The 19721-nt window shown below is 40.5% G+C and overlaps 1 protein-coding gene across 7 annotated transcripts in view; it reads left to right on the forward strand.

The window, feature by feature from the left end:
- The window catches only part of KIF1B (kinesin family member 1B), an 83317-nt gene that overhangs the window by 5309 nt on the left and 58287 nt on the right, over positions 1-19721 (forward strand). For 6 of the 7 annotated variants that reach the window (XM_085242338.1, XM_085242344.1, XM_085242342.1 and 3 more), the window contains exons 2-8: positions 1294-1478; positions 13933-14009; positions 16112-16291; positions 18065-18130; positions 18233-18411; positions 18925-19036; positions 19499-19576. In XM_085242338.1, the coding sequence (XP_085098464.1) occupies positions 1373-1478; positions 13933-14009; positions 16112-16291; positions 18065-18130; positions 18233-18411; positions 18925-19036; positions 19499-19576 (798 nt within the window). In that variant the 5' untranslated portion in view covers positions 1294-1372. Of the gene's footprint in view, positions 1-980; positions 1121-1293; positions 1479-13932; positions 14010-16111; positions 16292-18064; positions 18131-18232; positions 18412-18924; positions 19037-19498; positions 19577-19721 lie in introns of those variants that run through there. The other variant, XM_085242339.1, reaches the window with a different exon arrangement.

The following is a 19721-nucleotide window of genomic DNA, read 5'->3' on the forward strand; positions in this document are numbered from 1 at the left end:
TGGATGCTGACTAGTGCAGAGTAGAGTTGTGTCTGTGTTCACTGGGGTTCGAGGTAGGGATGGCTCTGTGAGTACAACCAGATTCACCTGATCCCTCAATCCTTTCTTCAGCAATGGCCGTGGCAGATCTTTGTATATATGGGTAAACCCATTGTATCATCATGCCTTCTCAATGTAGCCTTCCAGGTTCCAGGCTATGGCATGGATACTTTCCTAGCCACAGTGGTGGCTTTGTTTTTTAGTAGACCTTGATGCCTTCTTTTTGAAATCTGTCTTATTGGTTCTTGAGCCCTAAACTTCAATACTTACAGTATCATGTGGCATTATGTCAGACTTCTTAATGGTAAACTAGATGCAAAACTTTCTTCTTCTAATGGGAGGGGTTGTTTGGGTGCAGTGCAATTGAACCAAGCATTATTATTTGTACATTGCAGAACTGTATCAGGTGGATGTGCCTTGAGGTTGGGGTTGTGGATGTGATGAATAGTTTGCTCCCTACTGAAGTGCATCATCATGAGATGTGGCAGGTAGCATTTGGACAAGTGCTTTGATAGTAAATGAAGATGAACTCAATGATGAACATTTGTGGGAGACAGAGATAGTAATATTTACCTGAAGGCAATAATTTTTGATTCCTCTTCATCCCTATGGAATAGCCCTCTAATCACTAGATACACAAGTAGTTAATGAGTTCCTTTTTTTTTTTTTTTCCTTTGGGAAAAAGATTCCCAGGAGTGCAGAGGGTTCTTTAAGGTTGATTGCTGCACCCTTTTGTCTGGATTGGGGTGTATGAAGAGTCAGCGTGGGACGTCTCATCACACTTGTGTTGGTTTTACTCATATTGCTAATGCTTTGTGGCAGCAAGAGTTGACAGCTAGGGAACATAGCTATGTGGTAGATGGCAGCTAGCTCATTCTGAAATCTAAGCAGCTGTATCTTTACTGCTAAAATTATCTTTGTTAGGTTAAGCCTAACACATGTTGCAACCAGATCTTCCATTTGGTATTAGCGCCCCTTTCTTTCTGGGAAGAAAACCAAGCAATGAAAACAAATCTGCTTATATGCTTCAAAAGAGCTGCCTTGGATGACAGAAACTTTTGAATAGGGAGACAGCATGCAGGTGCTGTTAAGTGTATTTCCAGTTATGGCTTTGAAGTAGCAGCTTGTTGCATGGGAAGGGTGTTTGCAGGGAGGATTTAAAGTCAAGCTATTTTGTACAACCCTTTTTTTTTTTTTTATCAGCACAGTGAATGCAGGAGTTGTAAATAACCAAATTACTTTTTTTCTTTTTAGAAAACGCCAGCAAGAAGGTAAACTTGAAGGATTGTGACCTCTTCCACGTAATATCTTGGCTGTACAACAAGCAGCCAGAATGTCGGGGGCTTCTGTGAAGGTGGCTGTTCGGGTCCGGCCCTTCAACTCTCGAGAAACCAGCAAAGAATCCAAATGTATCATCCAGATGCAAGGCAATTCTACCAGTAAGTTGATTTAAGCACAGAAAGGCCTCTCCCTATTCTCTCTCCCTGATTAATCCTCTTCTTTTTATCAGTCTAAACTCCTTAGTGTGTACTTTACAGCATCTAGAATTACTGTTTTAGTGGACCTTCATGTCTTCTGAGACTGTTGCAAATGAAACTATCTCAAAATCTAACTAGAAAGCATAAATCACAAGTTTGATGTTGTTGTTCATGGTGTTTGCTTGTGAGCAGTTGTGAATTCTGCAGAAAGATTAGGATACCCAAGTGAAAACCTCTTTGTTTTGTCTATATTGGAATGACAGATGTAGAAGTATGTTACAGGCCACTCTATCATAATTCTTGTGGTGTGGTTCCTGCCTGAGTCTGCTGCTTTCCTTCCTGGTGTGCATATTTGGCAATCAGTGCTTGTATCATGGAGCATAGTATGAGTGAGAAAACAGAGGAGAAATTCCCTTTAAGTTTTAAGCTTTCCAGTCTAGATGGCAAAATAAAAGACTTAACACTTTTAATTTGTTAGAAATTAAGACTATTAAATTGTTATTCTGGGTCAAATTTGGAGGGTAAGACTCATCTTGGAGTAACTGAACATGGACACACCATTGATTGATTTTTTTTTTTTATGCTTCAGAAGGTCAAGGCAGTTCAGATACCATTTTCTGCAGTGTCACATACTCTTCTTACTGTATTTTTTACTGTCAAGTAATCAAGTAATATCTTCTTGTCCATAACCTAAGGAATTAGCATTCCAAGAGTACTGAGTTACTCCACTGTTTGATTACTTGAGTATTTACTCATGCCTTTTAATAAAAAGGAGGCTGCATTCAGGCTTCCTCACTTCTTTTTTCTTATCTAAGGTTGTACTTTGGCCTGCTTCTGCAATGACATCTGATTGTGGCGTCGTTAAATCATGTATGGTGTGTTTTATTTTCATTGAAAGTGAGGCGTCATGCAGAAAAGACTCCTTGCTTTTCAGTGCAATAAACTCTTATCTTTAGGCCCCATGTAGAATGTTGCTGGCAAAACAATTTTTATTGGATTTTCAAGTTTCCATTAAAAATGAGCGGAAAAAAGAAACGTTTAGCAGTGATCTGTTGTAGAAACAGATCCTTGCATCCAGACATTGCCCGCCAACTTTTAGGCCAAAACAGTGCAGAGGGGAAGAACTGTGGATACCATGAGATGGCATTCATTATGGAAATGCCACCAAGCTCTGAAATACAGCAGCACTGCTGGGTGCCTCTGCAGTAGGCTTTCGTATTGCTGTCATGATGTGACAGCAATCATTTTACAAGCTCAGGATTGTTGAACTCCAGGAGCCTGTGGAAACTATTTGTGGTACAATGACAGGGGTGATCACTGAATCTCTGTCCATCTGTCAACTGATAGGGCAAAAACACCAGTTCTGTTTCTCAGTGCTGGAATTGCACTGCAGAGGCTCTTGAATGCCCAAGAAACTGCATCAGCTTTCAAAAGGAGGAAAACACTTCAGGATTTATGTAGTTGGAAACTTATGTATGGCTTTTGCTATATTTTGTGTTCTGGAAATGTTTGATCAGTGGCCTTTTATTCGAGTCCTATGGCTGTGATACAAGATGGGTGGTAGGACAGATGGTCAGGTTGAAGTCATCAGGGCTATTACAGGCTGTGGGAAAGGAACCATCAGTTTCAGCAGTCTGTCAGTCTGCTGTTCTTCCCCACATTGCCCTCTTTGAGGAGAAATACAGCACGCAGCTGTAGACAGTAGTTTTCTTCATTAGATGCTATTATATACTCTTAATAACTAAGCATTTCTGTTTCAACTTATCCGTAGTTTAAACTTTAATTAAGTAGCTTTGTGCACTGGTAGAAACGTACAGGAATGTGTGGGCTGTGGCTCAATAACTGAACTAATGAAATATGCAGAAGTATCTAAAGCTGAATGTAATGAATGCAGTCGTGCTCCTGCAAGAAGTGCTTTTGCCCTGAGTGATCAGGGCTTCTGCTTTTCCCTCTGAAGAAGGCAGTGTATGGAAACTTTGAAACCAGTACTTGGCACACCCTGCTTGTTTGTTCTACTGATTTTTCTGACTTCTTTGTTGTTCTTTATAGTTGCAGAAGGCGGCGATCTGCAGCATCTTGCACTTAAAGAATTGTCAGAGTGCATCACTGTGTCTTTCTGTTTTTGAAATATACGTTGCAGGAATGAAATTCTGCAGTCCAGCTGAAGTCACATGTGCTGACTGCATTAAGGGGCTGGTATTTTGGCAGAAAGCCTGTGCTGCTCAGATCATATCTGATTGCAGATGGTATCCGTTTGAATCATGCTGTCAGAAGTTCTGCAGTGGAAATGGGAGAACTGAGGGTAGAATGGAAGACAATAGTGGGATTCCTAAACATGGGAGTTTAGGAACAGCAAAATCCTACTACTGAAGGACTTAATCAGTGAATGTGAAATGATTTCCAAAGACAACATAGTGTTACCATCAAATTATTAGATAAAAACCAAAGCAAACGAAAGATGAAACATTTCCTGAGAGGAACTTCTTTTAAGAAAGAGCATCCTTGTTTTTTGTTGTAACTTCTGGAACCTTAGGAAAAAATCAAGACTTTTTAAAAGCATTTGCTATGCACACAGATTCAGGTGACCTAAATGCTTTGTTTTCCTTTGGATTTCAGTTCTGAAGGGCACATCTATTGCCCCTTGTACAGAGGCAGCCAGCAGTACAAACCTGTGCCCAGAAACCCATGCACACAGACCCTCTGGGTCAGGGCACAGCGTAGCTGTTTGGAGCACTGCCCTTGGGTCAGTCAGCAGTGCTGGGCTTCCTGGTGAGGGATACGAGTGCCTGGAGGGAAAAGTTAATGGGCTCTGAAGACTTCTTATATTGATAATTAACTCCCTGGGGTGATCTCTCTGCTGGCAGTCCTTACACTGTGTAATACATTGTTCCTTCCTTCTGCTGCTATTGCAGATAGAAAATTTTCATATGAAACTTAATATCGGACTTTCAAGTTGCTTTTGTGATGGTGTTTTGTTGATTAAAATCCCACACAGTACTGAAGCAGACTGGAGCTTCTGCAGTTTATCTTTGAGACAGTTCCTTTTCGTTTTGGCAGTCTCTAAATTTGGAAGATTATCTGCTTTTGTATTTCTTTAGTTTACTGGATAGATGGCTTAACGTGCTTGAGGTTAAACTCACCAGTGGCTTTTGGAAATAAGATTTCAATGGCAGATCTTGAACCTCTGGATGTCAGCGTATCTTGTTTGGATATGTTTTATCTTTATCTCTTGCTTTTTTAATTTTGCCTTCAGAATGGTGTACATCGATGCATCTTACCTGCAGTGTGCTCAGCAGTCAGTCCTTTTCCTAAATTATTGTTTTTATGAGTGGAAAACCATCCTGCTGCATAATAGATGGGGTAAGAGGAGAGCTGTAGATCTGAAAGTATTTTCTATCAGCAGTTCTTAGATTTCAAAAACGAATAGATAAAATGTGAACAACATGGGCAGCTGCTCCCATGGTGATTGAATCATAGAGTCAGGATGAACTGTTGTGTGTTCAGAGAGCATCCCAGTGCTGTGGTGGTCTTGTGGTGCTTTGGTTTTGTTTTTGATAAGCCTGCTGTCCATTAAAAAGAACAACACGTCAATAAAAGTTAAAGTGAAGCAGAGGTTCAAGTTAGCAAGTGCAGGACTGCTCAGGTAGCCTTGGGTAGCTGTGTCTTAATGGCCTGGTCTTTTAAAAAGCTGAACAAGCATATAGGAAAGCATGGTGAAGGAAGGAAATGAGGAATTATTTTACTTGGATGTTCTCTGTAACTGGTCGTGATGAATTAAAACAGGTTTTGGTGTCCTGAGTGCACTGCAACCTGTGGGTGCCAGTGAAAGCAGTGTGTGCCAAGTGCACCTGCACAGCCGAGGTGTATCTGAAGGTGGGAGTGCAGCCAGCCCTTCAGGCCAGCTCTGATGATGGCCTGTTTGGGGCTTTTAACTCGGCGTTGCTCTCTGTAGCTGTGTGATGTTCAAAAGTTTTTTTTGTGGACTGCTTAAGGTATTTTGTACTTAATGAAAGTAGGGACAGTGGAGCAGCCCCGTCTGCCAGGAACAATAGTCACAGCTGCTGCTGTAGGCAGATGGCAACTTGGGTTCTCAAGCAGGCGTCCTTGGTGGCAGAAAAGCTTTGTAAGGCATTCTGAGTTTAATTTATAGAGCTTGAGGGACAAAATACAACTTTTTTTTTTATTATTTCTAATGATTTGTTTTCATTATGTGTCTCTAAAATCTATTAACCACATGCAAAGAAGCCTACTCCAAAAGGTGAAAAACAAAACCAACTAGAATTTGCTGATCTTTTGCTTTCTCATTTAACTTTTGAGTCTTTTCTGAATGAAAAGGCACACTGAATGGAAAAGAAATGCTATTGTGTAATAACAGCAAGTTGGTTTTCTTTTGAAGTAGCCTTCCATTACTGTGGTTTGGATAGTTTCATTAAAGAGTTTGTATCATGGAAATAACCTTTGGTTTAAATCCCTGATGGGAGAAGTCCTTAATGAGAAACTGGCTGTTATTTAGGCTGGCACTGAGGGTAGCAAAGTAGTGTGGGAATTTGTGTAGTGACTGCTACACAGGTAGGAAAGGCAAGTGAGGGACTTTGTGGGAGTTGTCTTACCTAAATACGTTTTTCCTCCACTTAAAATCCGCAAATGAGACAGTGTAGGTGGGAGAGTTCAGTTTTGATTCTCAATCTATTTTCTTCAAGTGACTGATTGTAGGTATCAGCAAAAATGAGCCCATTTCTGATATGCTTTGTGCCTGCCAAGGAGCAGGCATGAGTTCTTACAGCTCATCTTGTTTAGTTTGTTTTCTGCATACAGCTTGCTTCTGTTCCTGTATGTTTGCCTCTTGAGGTTGTGTTGGGAAGATAAACTCGTGGAGTAAAGTCACTTAAGCCTCGCCCAGGTTTTCCTGGTCTGTAAATGCTCATAACTGTGGTTACAGTGAATTGTCCGTGAATGAGTGCTTGTTCAGTGTGTTAATGCTACCACGCAAACACAGACACTGTCAACACAGGCAGTTCTGTGGGTCCTGGGGAAGATGCCTTGCAGGAGAGGTTGTGTTGGGAAGTGATTGGAAAGACAAGTGAAAGAAGTGGAGTTTACTGAAGTTCTTTGAAGATCTCCTCTGATGTCAGTTACTCCGTTTGTTCCAAGTCCCACAGGAGGCAAGGGAAGGCCTGAATGCAGGCTTGGCTCAAGGAGAAGATGGAGGCAATTTTCTTTGCATTTCTGTTATTTCTGTTTGCAGTGAGAACTGCTTTTAATAATCCAACATTTTCACTACACGAATCTTTTAAACTACTAAGACTGGTGGAACAGCCTCCCCAGGTTTCTTTTAATGCAGTGCTGGCAATGTGACTGAAGGTCAAAACAACCTTTGCAGAAGGCCAGCAGCTTTTGGAGGTGCCATCAAGTGAAAGTAGAAAGCGAGGGATGAGTTTGTGTTATTCTGCAGCAAAAAACACAGGAGAGAAGAATTGAGCACGACTCCAAGCGTTGACCCCCAGCTTCTGCAGCAGGCCAGTGTCAGGTTATTGAATGGCAGTGGAGTCCTGGGGTGTTTTGGTTCAGCTTTGTGGGTGGCTGGAGCTGTGTGGTTCGGCTTGCTCCCACTTGATGCACAGCCTGCCGGCATGCTGCTCTCCCAGGATGCCAGCTGCAGTGCTGGTATTTATAGCAGTGGGATCTGCAGGAGCAGCTGAGGATGAGAGCAGCTTTCCAGCAGCTTCTGTGAGCCAGCCTTTGCCTCGCTCTGGTGCTGCTGAGCACAATGCCCTCCCCCATCCAACCTTTCTTCCAGTACAAGGCTGAAATTCCACAGCAGGGAGAGAATCCGGTTGAATTCCAAATGAGCTGTTCTTAGCTTCTATTTGGTTTCCTTTCCTTTTAATGATTTGAAAAATGCAAACAATGCTTTGAAAAGGAGGCACTGTTTTACAAGCTGGAAGTGTCCATTTCCCTTCATTTATCTCTTGTAATAACAACCTTGAAAGTCTCTTTATAAAGCAGTATGGCCATATATCTGATTGCAACGTATGCCTAGGAAAGAAGCCTGTATTAAACGTGGTTTTGTGGGGTATTATTCACATCCCAGCACATAAGAATGCCTGCTCCACCCTGCTCTCAGCAAGCACCGTGTTCCCATTGTTGGCATTCCAGGCTACAGATGGCGCAGATATACTTTCCAGACACGCACATTTTGGGATACTTTTATTATTAATTTGGTCTTGTGGGTTTGATTCTAAAAGTCTTTAAGATCATTGACCTCGTTTAAATTGATTATTCAGACGTAAAACTGCTGCTTATATTTAAATAGAATTTCAAGAAGGCACAGAATTAGTTGGTACTTGTTTCCCCAAATTTTGCTGAAGAAAACATAGCCGTGCCAAAGTTCTGCCTAGCTCAACTCCTGAACTCCTAGCTGCTCCTTCACCAATGATGAGTGAGAACTTAAGTGAGGACAGGACAGTGCCTTTTCTGCTTGCTGTTATCTCTTCATACGTGTTGGTATTTGGTAGGAATGTGCTCTGGGTAGGTTACTGCTGCCATTAGGAGAATTACTGAGGCTGGTGTGAATGCTGTTCTGTCAGATGACAATTCATTTTAACTGGTTCTATTTCCTATGTGGGAATAAAGGAGTCTTTGTGCCTTCTGTCTTGATGGATGGGTAGGAATACAGGAATGGACAATGTGAATGACAGGACAGAGAATGCATTGCACAAATGATGGGAGTTTGGTTTCTGCAATTCCATACCATTGATGTTGAACCACAGCTTCTGCAGCAGGCCAGTGTCAGGTTATTGAATGGCAGTGGAGTTCTGGGGTGACGTCCACCATTACTGGGTTTTACTTTTTAATTGCAATTGATAGGAGGGTGGTTTTTTATTTTTTTTATTTTTCTTATTGAATCTATCGGTCTGCTTTCCTCTCCTCCCCAGCACAGACTGTATGTCAGCTAATCCCAGGATTTAGCCCAAGTTAATTCTGTCTGCTAGTGTATATCTGAAGGGCAAACTGCAGTTATCCAGTTCTGTGCTGGAGTGCCCTACAGAGTGACTAATATGTGGCATGTCTGATGTCAGTGTGCCCTGCAGGGAGAGTCTCAGTGCTCGTGGAGGTGGAGCTGCTCAATCTGGTGACTTGACTTAAAGGCAGTGAGGAATAAGAAGACCTGCATTTCTCAACTCTTGTATGCTTTGCACCCTTTCCCCATTCCATGAGTGTATTTCTTGTTATAAATGTAAAATGAAGTGCATATTTGTGTGTTTTTTGGATATAAACTTGAACAAATCAGAGCTGCATTGTAAGGCACAAAAATTTAAAATGACCATTGGAACAGCAAACTGTCTCTATACTGAAGCTCTCTGTCAAAGTTTGCAAACAATTTTTGCTGAAATGCGAAACTAGAAGTGAATTTGATCCTATCAACCTGAAAGACTGAAAGCATGAGTTATTTTTGTGCTAGCTGATGGAGCAGGTGGTGGGTGGTATGGGAGTGTTGGTTAAGGAACAGAGATTTAGAGGTTGGAGTGTGGAAGAACATCATGCCAAGCAATGAAGTTTTCTGTTAAGTAAAGGCATATGAGATCAAAAGCTTTGTGAGGATGGGTTTGTTGTTGTTAATACCACACATCCAAAATTATAATTCCTTCGTTGATTGTGTTCCAACTTTCTGCTTATCTTTTGTTAGACAATGCTGTTCCTACTATAAACTTTTCCTTTACAAAGACTAATTGGTTAAAATATGTGGGTTGTGTCTTGTAATCTAAATCTGCACTGTGAGCCATCTGTTGTGTTTTGAAAAAATCCTTTTTTTGTAGCTATCCACACATATGAACTGCATCTGAAAATGAAGAAGTAGCTGGGAGAGGGGGAAAACAAGTCTGTCATTTCTATTGTATTAGTTGATTAAGTGCAGGAGCAGAACTGGCATTGTTCTCTGTGTTTGGGGGAGTGTGGGAACAGAAGGTGATATGAGAATCTGTAGTGTTGCTGGGTATTGGGCCATAGGTCACTCTTTATCCATTCTTGCCCCTGTAGTCTTCCAATTGTGTTAATGGCACAGGATCTCTTTGGATAAGAAGACTCCAAGAAAGTCATGGCAACCTTTCTAAAGCTTTGGAGCCCACTTCTGGTTTTGGCAGTTGCACTGTTATGGGAGCAGCACCCGTGAGCTGTGTTTGAGTTCTGAATTGCTCTGTGGGAATCTCCTGTTCTCTTTCCTCAGAGGTGACTGTGATTGCTTATTCTGATCTGTTTGCAGAGTTACTCAGTTGTGTGTGCTTTGTGTGCTTCTCAGGCACGTTTTCTGGCAAGCTGTATGTACAGAGTATGGAGTATAAACTGAGATGACAACTGCTGATTTGTGTGTTATCATTTCATAGTACACTTCAGAAAATCACATTTGCAAAAGAGATCAGAATAATGCAATTGCTTATGTAATGATACACAACTTGAGGTTATTTGGTGTGAGGAAGCTTAGTGCAAAGCTGTTGATTTCCTTACCTTTTTATCAGTGCTATGTAAAAATTCCTGCAGAATTTGCCTCTCTGTGTTGGGATGGCAGAGTTCTGAATTAGTTGCATGTAACTTGTTTCAGTAGCAGTGGTGTAGGAGATAGTGATTTTGTAGAGCATCCCCTGCCAATTTCTGTTCAATGTAGAAACCTTAACTTGTGGAAAGCTGTAGGATTCCAAATGAGCGAAGAAATTGGCTCTTGGTAAAGCAGGGGGCCTGAAAAAGGGATTGAGTTTCACAGGCATTGGCTGCTGAGGCCGACTCCAACATGCAGAGCTGCTACACTGATGGTAACTAATTATAGCTGCAGCACAAAGCGTTAGTGTCAGGCTGCAGACAGAAAAGTTAATTGCCACGTTGGACCTTTGAAATATCAAATAAACAATTTTATTCTGTAAGATAAAAAGGCCATTAATGTGTTCCTGCTGTGATCGTCTGCCTTATTGCCTTTCTTATTTCCTGAGGCTCTGTAATTAAACCATTAGCTTGTGTACCATGCCGAGAGTCTGCTGTGGTGAGAGGGGATAGATGATGACCTATTTCGTGATTTACTAATATGGCACGTCTTGGCCTTGCACAGTTTAAAAACCAAACAAAATAACTGAGAAGCTTTTACTGTTCTTGTGGGTGTTGGGGATGCTGGAAGCGATGCTTTTACTTCTTAATTCTATTTGTTTCCTTGTTAGTTGAAAAAAACCAGCTTGCTGCATGAAATCAGCGTTGTCTGCTCAGTCTAATTTGATCATGCTTGGCTTTTTTTCCCCTCCAATCTGGTGTATGAAACTTGAGGATAAAGCTTACCTGTGGTATAACAAGTCTTCTATCTGACTTCAGAAATATCTGTGAGCTTCATCTAGTGGTCCTCCCAGAGTTGGCCCTTGGCACAATAGACACCTTCCAGTTAGGTCAGTTGCTTTAATTTCATTTCCTGGTTTTTTCTTGATGCCTCACCATCTTCTTTCAGGTTTCACAGCTTGCCTTATGACGCATCTTATCACTCAATCCAAATTCAGACTGCGTTGACCATGACAGATGCTAGCAGCTTCATGCTTCGTGTGCGAAAAGAGGGTTTCAGTCTGCATGAAATCAGTTGAAGTTGTAATCTTGTTTTCTCAGTTGTTCTGCCCTTCTGGATTTCTTTGCAGACAGACAGGATTCCATTAAACCAGTGGTACTGAAGACAGTGTCGACTGTATGTAAGGAATCAAAATAAGGATAAAAAGAATTCAAGCTTGAACCTGAAACTGAGTGAAAAGGCTGCGTTTGGATCAGTCGTGAGGGACAGCATGCAGAGCTGCTGGCAGCCAGGAGGTTTCCTCTGCCCTGTTCCTGTTCTGTGGAAGGTTTTGGCCAGGCAGCTGCATTCCCAGCCTCTGACAGAGCTGCTTTCTTTCACGTTATTCTCCCTTTCCTAATATGCTTCTGATGATATACTTTGCAGAAATGCGCATCCTAGAAAGTAGTTTTCAAGACGTGGAACTTAATTTGAAAGAGTTCAGAGAAGCCTAATTAAAAAAAAAAATAAAATAAAAAGGTGAAGCACCACTAGCCTAAATCCTGGAGTCTGAGCATCACTCTGTGAACGTGATGGATCAGATTTGAGTTGTAAGGGCAGGTGGATAGTGCTCTGCCTGACACTGAGCGTGCTGCACTGCTGGAGACCTTTCATAGGTGGTCAGCATGCTTTCATGAACAGCAAGTTGAGTGAAAAATTAGGTATTTTTGTGACTAAATGTTGTGATACTTGCATTTTTTAAGCTATTAGTGTGTAATGTGTGTTTTCACGTCAAACTCCTTTTTGAATAATGCTAACATTTATGCTGCTGCTGCTTGTTCTGTTTCCTGTTTCTGACACAGTAGAATCTTAATTTAACTTTCTTCCTTGGAGAGAACAAATGCTTTGGCCAAGAGAAGTGACTTTTATATTTGTAGATGACAAAATAAGAATTAAAAAGACTTACGAATAATTGTTATTTCAGTGTAGGCTCTAAAAAGAGACACATCAGCCATGCCATGGAGATTGAGATCAAAGCTTTGTGGTTGCAAATTAATTGTCACGGGAGTTGCCAGCAATATTTGTATGTGTTCCTGTATCTGCTTTGAATTGTTATGCAATACATAGGGATGGGTTCTATTTATTGCTGCTTGCTTTCTGCTTTTAATAGTTAAATTACTTTCCCTGGAGCCCTCAACCCACCATGATTGAATGGTGCTCATTCCTGAAGGACACACTGAAATGGTTTGTGGACTGGTTCTGGTACTGTTTTTGTGCACATGGTGAAGGACATGATTTCATTCTTGCCTTCTGGAGCTTTGATGGTTCAGTAATTGAATGAGGAGCAGGAGAAGTTATGTTCCAGGCTGCTAGAAGTTGCACTGAAAGAGAGCTGCTTGAGATTTGTGCAGAGAGATTGTCTTGTGGATTTATTCACTTCAGAATTGATTTACTACTGTGTTGTAGATGCAGCATTACTGCTGCTTGGTCAAGGGGAGCAAGGGAAATGGGAGCCATACATGAATGCTTAGGTTATTGGTTTGGTATGCGTTGATGCCCGTGTTGCTATCCAAAGCTGCACGTGTTTTTGCCATGTGATGCTGTACGGGTGTGAAGCAATGTTATTTGTTGGCTTTGCACGTCTGTCAGCTCTTACACAGCAAGAATGTCAGCACAAGGTGCATCCAAGTGAAAATGAAGTTGACCACGGGAAAGAGTAGCAACTGTTGCTATTTGCTATCCACACAGCGAGCCTTTCTCCATAATGTAGTTTTGGACTGCGGTGCTGCTCAGGGGGTCAGCATCTGGCAGAGTGATTACATTTTGAAGGGAATTCTGTAACCACATTTTCAGAGACTTCAGTGCAACGTCTTAAGATCATAATGCCTGAAATGGAAAGGGTGGTGGGTGTTGCAGTTTGTTTCTGATTTGATTTCTCCCATGAAGCAGGAGAAGTCCCCATCTCCCAGAAGCACAGCCTTGCTGGCCTGAATACATGAGAAACAGCCATCCTTTGCTAAGGCTGACTGATATTGGAATGCAAGTTTTCCCCAGCAAGACTGTCACCACCTGTGTGTATTCTTTCTTCTTTGTAGATTTTTGTTTGCATATATCTTAATTAGTATAATATCTCCAAAGGCAAACGGCTGCTGTGGGTGCAGGTGGACATGTGGTTTGTCTGATTTTGATAGTCTCAGGAGTATGTCTTTTTAAAATCCTATTTATGTAGATGATTTTGAAAACAGCTGGTGGAAACGATCTTGTAAGTATTTCCTACAATACAGACTTGAAAAGAAGAAGCAATAGTAGAGATTTACTTGTGCAGCAAGAGCTGTGCTTATAAACTGCTCTCTGTGGCATACCAATCTGCAGGAGTCCTGTATGTCTTTGAAATGGCAGCTGAATCTGTTGGCAGAGGTTACTTGGTTAGGGGGAACAGCACCTAAAATATACCTTGAAGAGCATTTCATTAATTGTAGGGGATGCATGTATGTGGATCAAATATTGAAAATAATTCCGGGAGCTGAGCAAATAAAAAGAGCGTAACAGTTACAGGTGTACTGATAGAAAAGTGGGGTTTTTGTTGTGTGTTGTGGATTCTAGAGGTCTTTGTATTTTCATTCCTCCTTCTTGTTAATGTCCCTCAACTCCTAAAAGCCTTTCCCATTCTACGTGCCAAAGGAGCAGCATGACCTACTTCAGGCTTTCTATAGAACAGAAGAATTTTGTTTAGCAGCATCATTCCTTTTAGGAGTGCATTTCCTTGGAAGATATGAGTCTGGTGCTTCAGTCTTATTACTCCTGAGTGGTGTGGGGATACTCAGGGACAGATTGAGGCTCAGCAGACTCATTAAGTATGCTCCTAAATGTCAAGTTAGCTAAATGTTTGAATTGTATTTCCTATAGGTATTATCAACCCAAAGAATCCCAAGGAAGCGCCAAAGTCCTTCAGCTTTGACTACTCTTATTGGTCCCACACATCGGTAAGTTCTTTTACAAGGAAACCAGTTTTCCTTACCTGGCTTGATTTAACTGCTTGCTTGTTTTGACTGCTCCAACCCTGTCAGGTGTTCCTGCACTGTGTCTCTCACCCTCATTAAGACTGAAAGCTTGAGAGAGGGCAAATCTAAGCTCTTAGAGTTTAATAGCAAGTTGTGGGTATTTGAAAGATTATTTAAAATATTCAGCAAGAGTTTTAAGTGTTTTAAGGGTGCACGTGAACCAGAGTTACTTCAGTTCTATTTGTATGTGGCTGAAAGCTGCTCATGTTCTGCAGTTCAAAGAAAGATGTGGTCTGTGTTCCCTTGGCACATCTGGAAAAGGCAGAGTAGTGACCTGTGTTTCTGATAGCTGCAAAAGCAATAAACTCTCCCATCGAGCTCCTCTGCCCCACCCTCCTGCAAATTAGTGCTAAGGTCTTGCTGACTTCCAGTAATTGTTCTAAAGCAGAACTGTGTTGATCTGCCATCAACCCCTCCCCTGCCTTTTTTCTCAAAAAATGTAGAAAGAATGGGTAATGCTTTTCTCTCCGTTTTTAGTTTTAGCTATTTGGATTGTGCAAATGTGACAATATTGGAGTAAATCTGTGGCCAGCAAGGATACTTTCTTGACAAAAACCAAGGAAAATTTGGATTTGTGCAGCCCTTTTTGTGAATCTTCCTACTGAATATCCTGATTCCAAAGCAGCTGTGCAAATGAATTATGGGATCAGTTGAAGGAATGTTAAGAGCACATTAAGTACCAAAAATCAGCAGATGGGCTGCATCAAGGAAAAGAACTGATCTGAGAGCCTTGAGTCTAACATTAGAATGTTATCCCAGCTAGATTTTGTCCTGGTTTCAGGAGCAATTAATGTTAAAGTCCAACATTTCAGGAAGAGAAAATACTAGGTTAATAATATCACAGTGACATTCTCCTACAAAATCAAATTGCAGAGCAATTTATGTTATGTATGTTAGCTGTGCAGTCTGCTCTGGTTTGTGCAACTTAAAACATCTGCATTGCTAGAGTGATAATTTTTTCCAATATTGGTTGGAGTCTGACAGTACAGTGCCTCAGTGCTTGACATGTACTGCATAAAAACCAGAGGATTCATGCCTTTAGTTTGTGAAGTTTTGTTTTGAGCAGGTTCTGTGTTTGCTCTGAGATCTGGCAAGTTTATTTTTTTACACTGTAATTGTTTTGATTTTTTTTTTTTCATTGCATATGCAGCACTGCTCATTTTAATCAGACAGTAGTGGTGGTAGTGCTTTATCCAAAGTGCAGCAGAAACTTTTCAGTCAGGTATTTGAAGATGATGCCTCAATTTGTCCTTCTGCAACTTTGTCACTGCATCTGTGGTCAAGTTTATGTTGTTTGGTTTTGTTTGTTTGGTTTTGCTTTGCTTTGATACTGGGATGAATTGCTTTAAAGTAGCCCTGCCTTGAATCTAACCATAGAAAAATGTTTTGGTATGTTGTCCTTGGCTGATTCAGTTACTTGATAGTTTGAAATATGTATTAAGGGATTTTTGGAGTCATCATTGCAATTACTGAGCTTGCAAATTGAAACCTGGATTGGTTGCATGCAGTGGAATAGGACAGCTGCCAGAAAATGCTGTCTGTTTCTAACGATTCATCTACACTCTTGTAGTCTAAAAAAACTCAACAGCTTTGGCTTCTCTTTTCCCCCTCCTGAGCCACAGTCAGGAGCAGCTGCTCCAGGATTTTGTGACTTCCAGACCTTCTTAGTTTGTTTGTATCCTCTCTCCAAACTCTACTTTTGATGTTTTTCCTCTCTCCATTCCAAGCACCTTGAATCATGTTTGTCAGTGATCTTGTACAAAACATGCCCAGTAGTGTCAGCAGTGTTCACAAACCAAAATGATTTCTTTTCTTAGGGAGGTTGCTTCCTCAGCTGTGCTGGAGTGGAGTTGCCAAGGCTGTCATTCTGCTTCAGCTGGTATTGTTTTGGGAAAAATCTGTGGAAAAATGTGCTCTCTTTGCCTTTTCCCGAGAGAATTGACCCACAAGATAGATTAATTGCTTTTTGAAATGTTACGTGAAAGGGAGAAGACTGTTCTGATCCTGTTTTTGTGTCTTTTCAGCCCGAAGATCCCTGCTTTGCATCTCAGAGCCGTGTGTACAATGATATTGGGAAGGAGATGTTGCTGCATGCCTTTGAGGGTTACAATGTATGCATTTTTGCCTATGGACAAACTGGAGCTGGGAAATCCTACACAATGATGGGCAAACAGGAGGAGAGCCAAGCAGGGATAATCCCCCAGGTACGACAAAACCCAGAAGGGACTTATTTTTTTTTTTTTAGAGCATGTTCAGATACTTACTGTCCAATACAGTTATTTTTTTAATATTGCGATAGCAATTCCCACACAACAACAGTTTCTTTTTGAACTGAAAGAAACTTACTCTGGAAAAGAGCACTGAGTAATTTTGTCTCCATTGTTGCATTTTAAAAATTGTACCATATGCTCTCTGTCTGCTCTTCTGCATCCAATTTCTCTCCTTCACCAACAAACTGGTAAATGGAGGTGTCCTGTTCAGTCTCCTCTGACTATAACGAGGTCAGCACGTCACATCTTTTCATTTAGTAGGAATTCAGGTGACAGTGCTGACAAATCTGGCATAAAGCTTTTGTGGAAACAAATTTCTCAAAGTTAGAAACCTAATAATATATTGATGCATTTGATAATTTGGGGAGGAAATTATTTAAGCCACAGACCCCAATAAAGTATATGAGAAATGTTCTGGTCCCACCTGGAATTGTGTATGTAGATTATTTTGAAGTCATGTTGGAAGAGTATATTTGTGCACATCTGGTGGGATGATGTGATTAAAGACATGATTATTGAAAGTGTTTCGTTTCTCTTGCAGATATAAAGTATCAACATAACAGGTGAAATTAGTTGAAAATGTGTCAGAACAGCTTGGTGCTAAAATTATTTTGATTTGTGGTCTTGATATTCCTGTTTCTGTAAAGTCAAATTTGTATGGATTAAAGAGTGTTCTAAAAAAATACTTAATGTTCCTGTAGATGCAGTAATGCTCTTTATCTACCAGTTTCTAAACAAAGTAATTTCCCTCCGATTTCACTGAGGTCTCCTTATGAAGAAACAAAATGATTTATGTATTCAGAGAGAACCTGTAGAATCTGTTCCCTCTTGTCACGTATGCAGAGGGCACAGCACAGCCGCTTTCTGAGTAATACAGGTTGTTGACATTAAATTTCTTTGTGTTGGCAAAACTCCTCGATCTGTCTTCCTGTCTTGTAGTGTGATGTTTTAGACTGTAACCATGTGTTGGCTGAATTACTTCAAAGTACATGCTTTAAATTTGCCTGCGTTTTCCATGTAATTTATTTTCCATGCAGTGGCCAGTAGATATGTGTTCCCAGGTCCTCTTTGTATGCACATCCCTCTGTCCTCATGCTTTTTAATCTTCCTGCACAGATCCATGCGTTTGCCAACTGTTCATTCTTTTTCTTCCTTAAATTTATATCTTAATTTTGTATCTCTTGCTTGATTTAACTTTAGAGGAGTGCTACTGAAATAGTACAATGCTGAGTGACTGAAGCATTCTTTGTATGGAGATGCTGTTAACTGAATTTTGATACTATCTGCCTATTGATTTAAATCCGGGTCCTGAACCTTAAACATACCAGTGAATTGGCACAGGATTATTCTTTTAAGGATAAACAGGCTAGTGTAGGATTAAGTATTTTAATCACGAGTTCCTAAAATTCTTACTTCCAATTTTGGTTATTTAGTGTATTAATGTTATAACGGATTATTCTTCCAATTTTGTGTTACAGAATATTAGTATTGGTTAAACCTTGAAGAATTGAAATGCTTTATAAAATAAATTATCAAGGCTGGATGATAATGACAGATAATTGGGGTTAAGTATCTTCCTAGTGACGCTGTTCATTGTGATACAATCTGTTCTTTTTCTTTCTCTGCCAAATTAATGACATGTCATTGTAGTTACTTCTTATTACTCAGTAAGATCTAATTTCTGATTTGGTTTTAATCTCTTTCCAGCTATGTGAAGAATTGTTTGAGAAAATCAATGACAACAGCAATGAAGAGATGTCGTACTCTGTAGAGGTGAGTGTGGTGAGGAATAAAAGAACATCTGTGTGCTGGACATCAAACTATACCACCAGCCTTAACAATCATTAAATGATCTTTGCCAATTCCTGTTTTCAGGTGAGTTACATGGAGATTTATTGTGAGAGAGTCAGAGACTTGTTGAACCCGAAGAACAAAGGCAATTTGCGGGTGCGAGAGCATCCTCTGCTTGGCCCTTACGTGGAAGATCTGTCCAAGTTAGCAGTCACATCTTACACAGACATTGCAGACCTCATGGATGCTGGAAACAAAGCCAGGTTGGTGGCAGTAGCATGTTGCATACTTCTATTTGCTATGGGTTTATGTGACACGCAGCACAAATTTTAAATAAGTGGTATAATGGTGTTGCAAATCACTATGGATACTTAAGGCTTGTAGTGTCTTTAAATTAAATAATGGGTAATTCTACTGGCTTTTAAGTCAGCCTTTTGGTATAAATAAGTAGTTTCTTTCCTTCACTCAAATGATCAGGACTAAAGTTGGCTTTACAACTTTAGGTTCTTATTTGCTGTTGGTTGTCATTTATATACAGTATGCTTCATTGATGTGAATGTCATTTGTATTCTCTTACATGTTAGTGTTGGGTAGGTCAGTAAGTACACAGACTAAGCAAACTCTGAACTGTGCTAAAGCTGGAAAGAATTGAGGACTGAAAAATAAGTGCAAATGAGCTGTGATCCTCTGCAGCTGCACTGAGTCCTGCAGGTTGTTGTACTTGCAGCACAGAGGCTGCTGTTTTCTGAGAGTATCTGTGTGTGTTCATCTTCTAGGACTGTGGCAGCTACCAACATGAATGAAACTAGCAGTCGCTCTCACGCTGTGTTTACAATTGTCTTTACTCAGAAGAAACACGATGCAGAAACTGATCTTTCCACAGAGAAGGTATGTTACAGATGAGAAGTGGGAAGAATTTAAGCCTTAAGGAGTAGGTTCTATGGGGAGAGAGATATGAAAGGAGTTTTGAGGATTTCCCCCATCTTAGTTACGACAGTTTTTGATGTCCCTGGAGTCAGGGTGTCATGTAAGTTTGTTTACCTTCGAGATTCTTATGTTACCTTTAGCAGTAAGTTTCTTTTCACCTCAGTTCATGTCAGCAGGCCTCAACCTCTTTTTTTAGGTAATCTAAAGTATAGTGATGTTTAAAAGAGTGTAATTCTGGGTGCTTCTTATCCACAAGATAATAATAATAATTATCAAACTAATTGCATGTGAAAACTTTAGTTTTAAGCACCCCATGGTTGTTTTTAGGCAGAGTTTCTCTCATGCTGTAGGATTTTTTGAAGTTACTTAATTTCTTATGTTAGTTTGACAAGGACTAATTCCAGTTGTTCTTTCTTTCTTCAGGTCAGCAAGATCAGCCTTGTGGATCTGGCAGGGAGCGAGCGAGCTGATTCAACTGGTGCCAAAGGAACCCGATTAAAGGTATTGGGCCACTGATGTATGGGGAAAAAAGGGAAGTGGGTGCACAAGCAGTGTAAGAGTTGCAATTATAAGTTTGGGGAAAAAATGGCTATGGAAGTAAAGACTGAAGTTTGCAGAGATTCATGATTGAAAAATAAGATTTACT

Source organism: Meleagris gallopavo, chromosome 23, assembly GCF_905368555.1.
Source record: "Meleagris gallopavo chromosome 23, MGAL_WU_HG_1.1, whole genome shotgun sequence".
Lineage (NCBI taxonomy): Eukaryota > Metazoa > Chordata > Aves > Galliformes > Phasianidae > Meleagris > Meleagris gallopavo.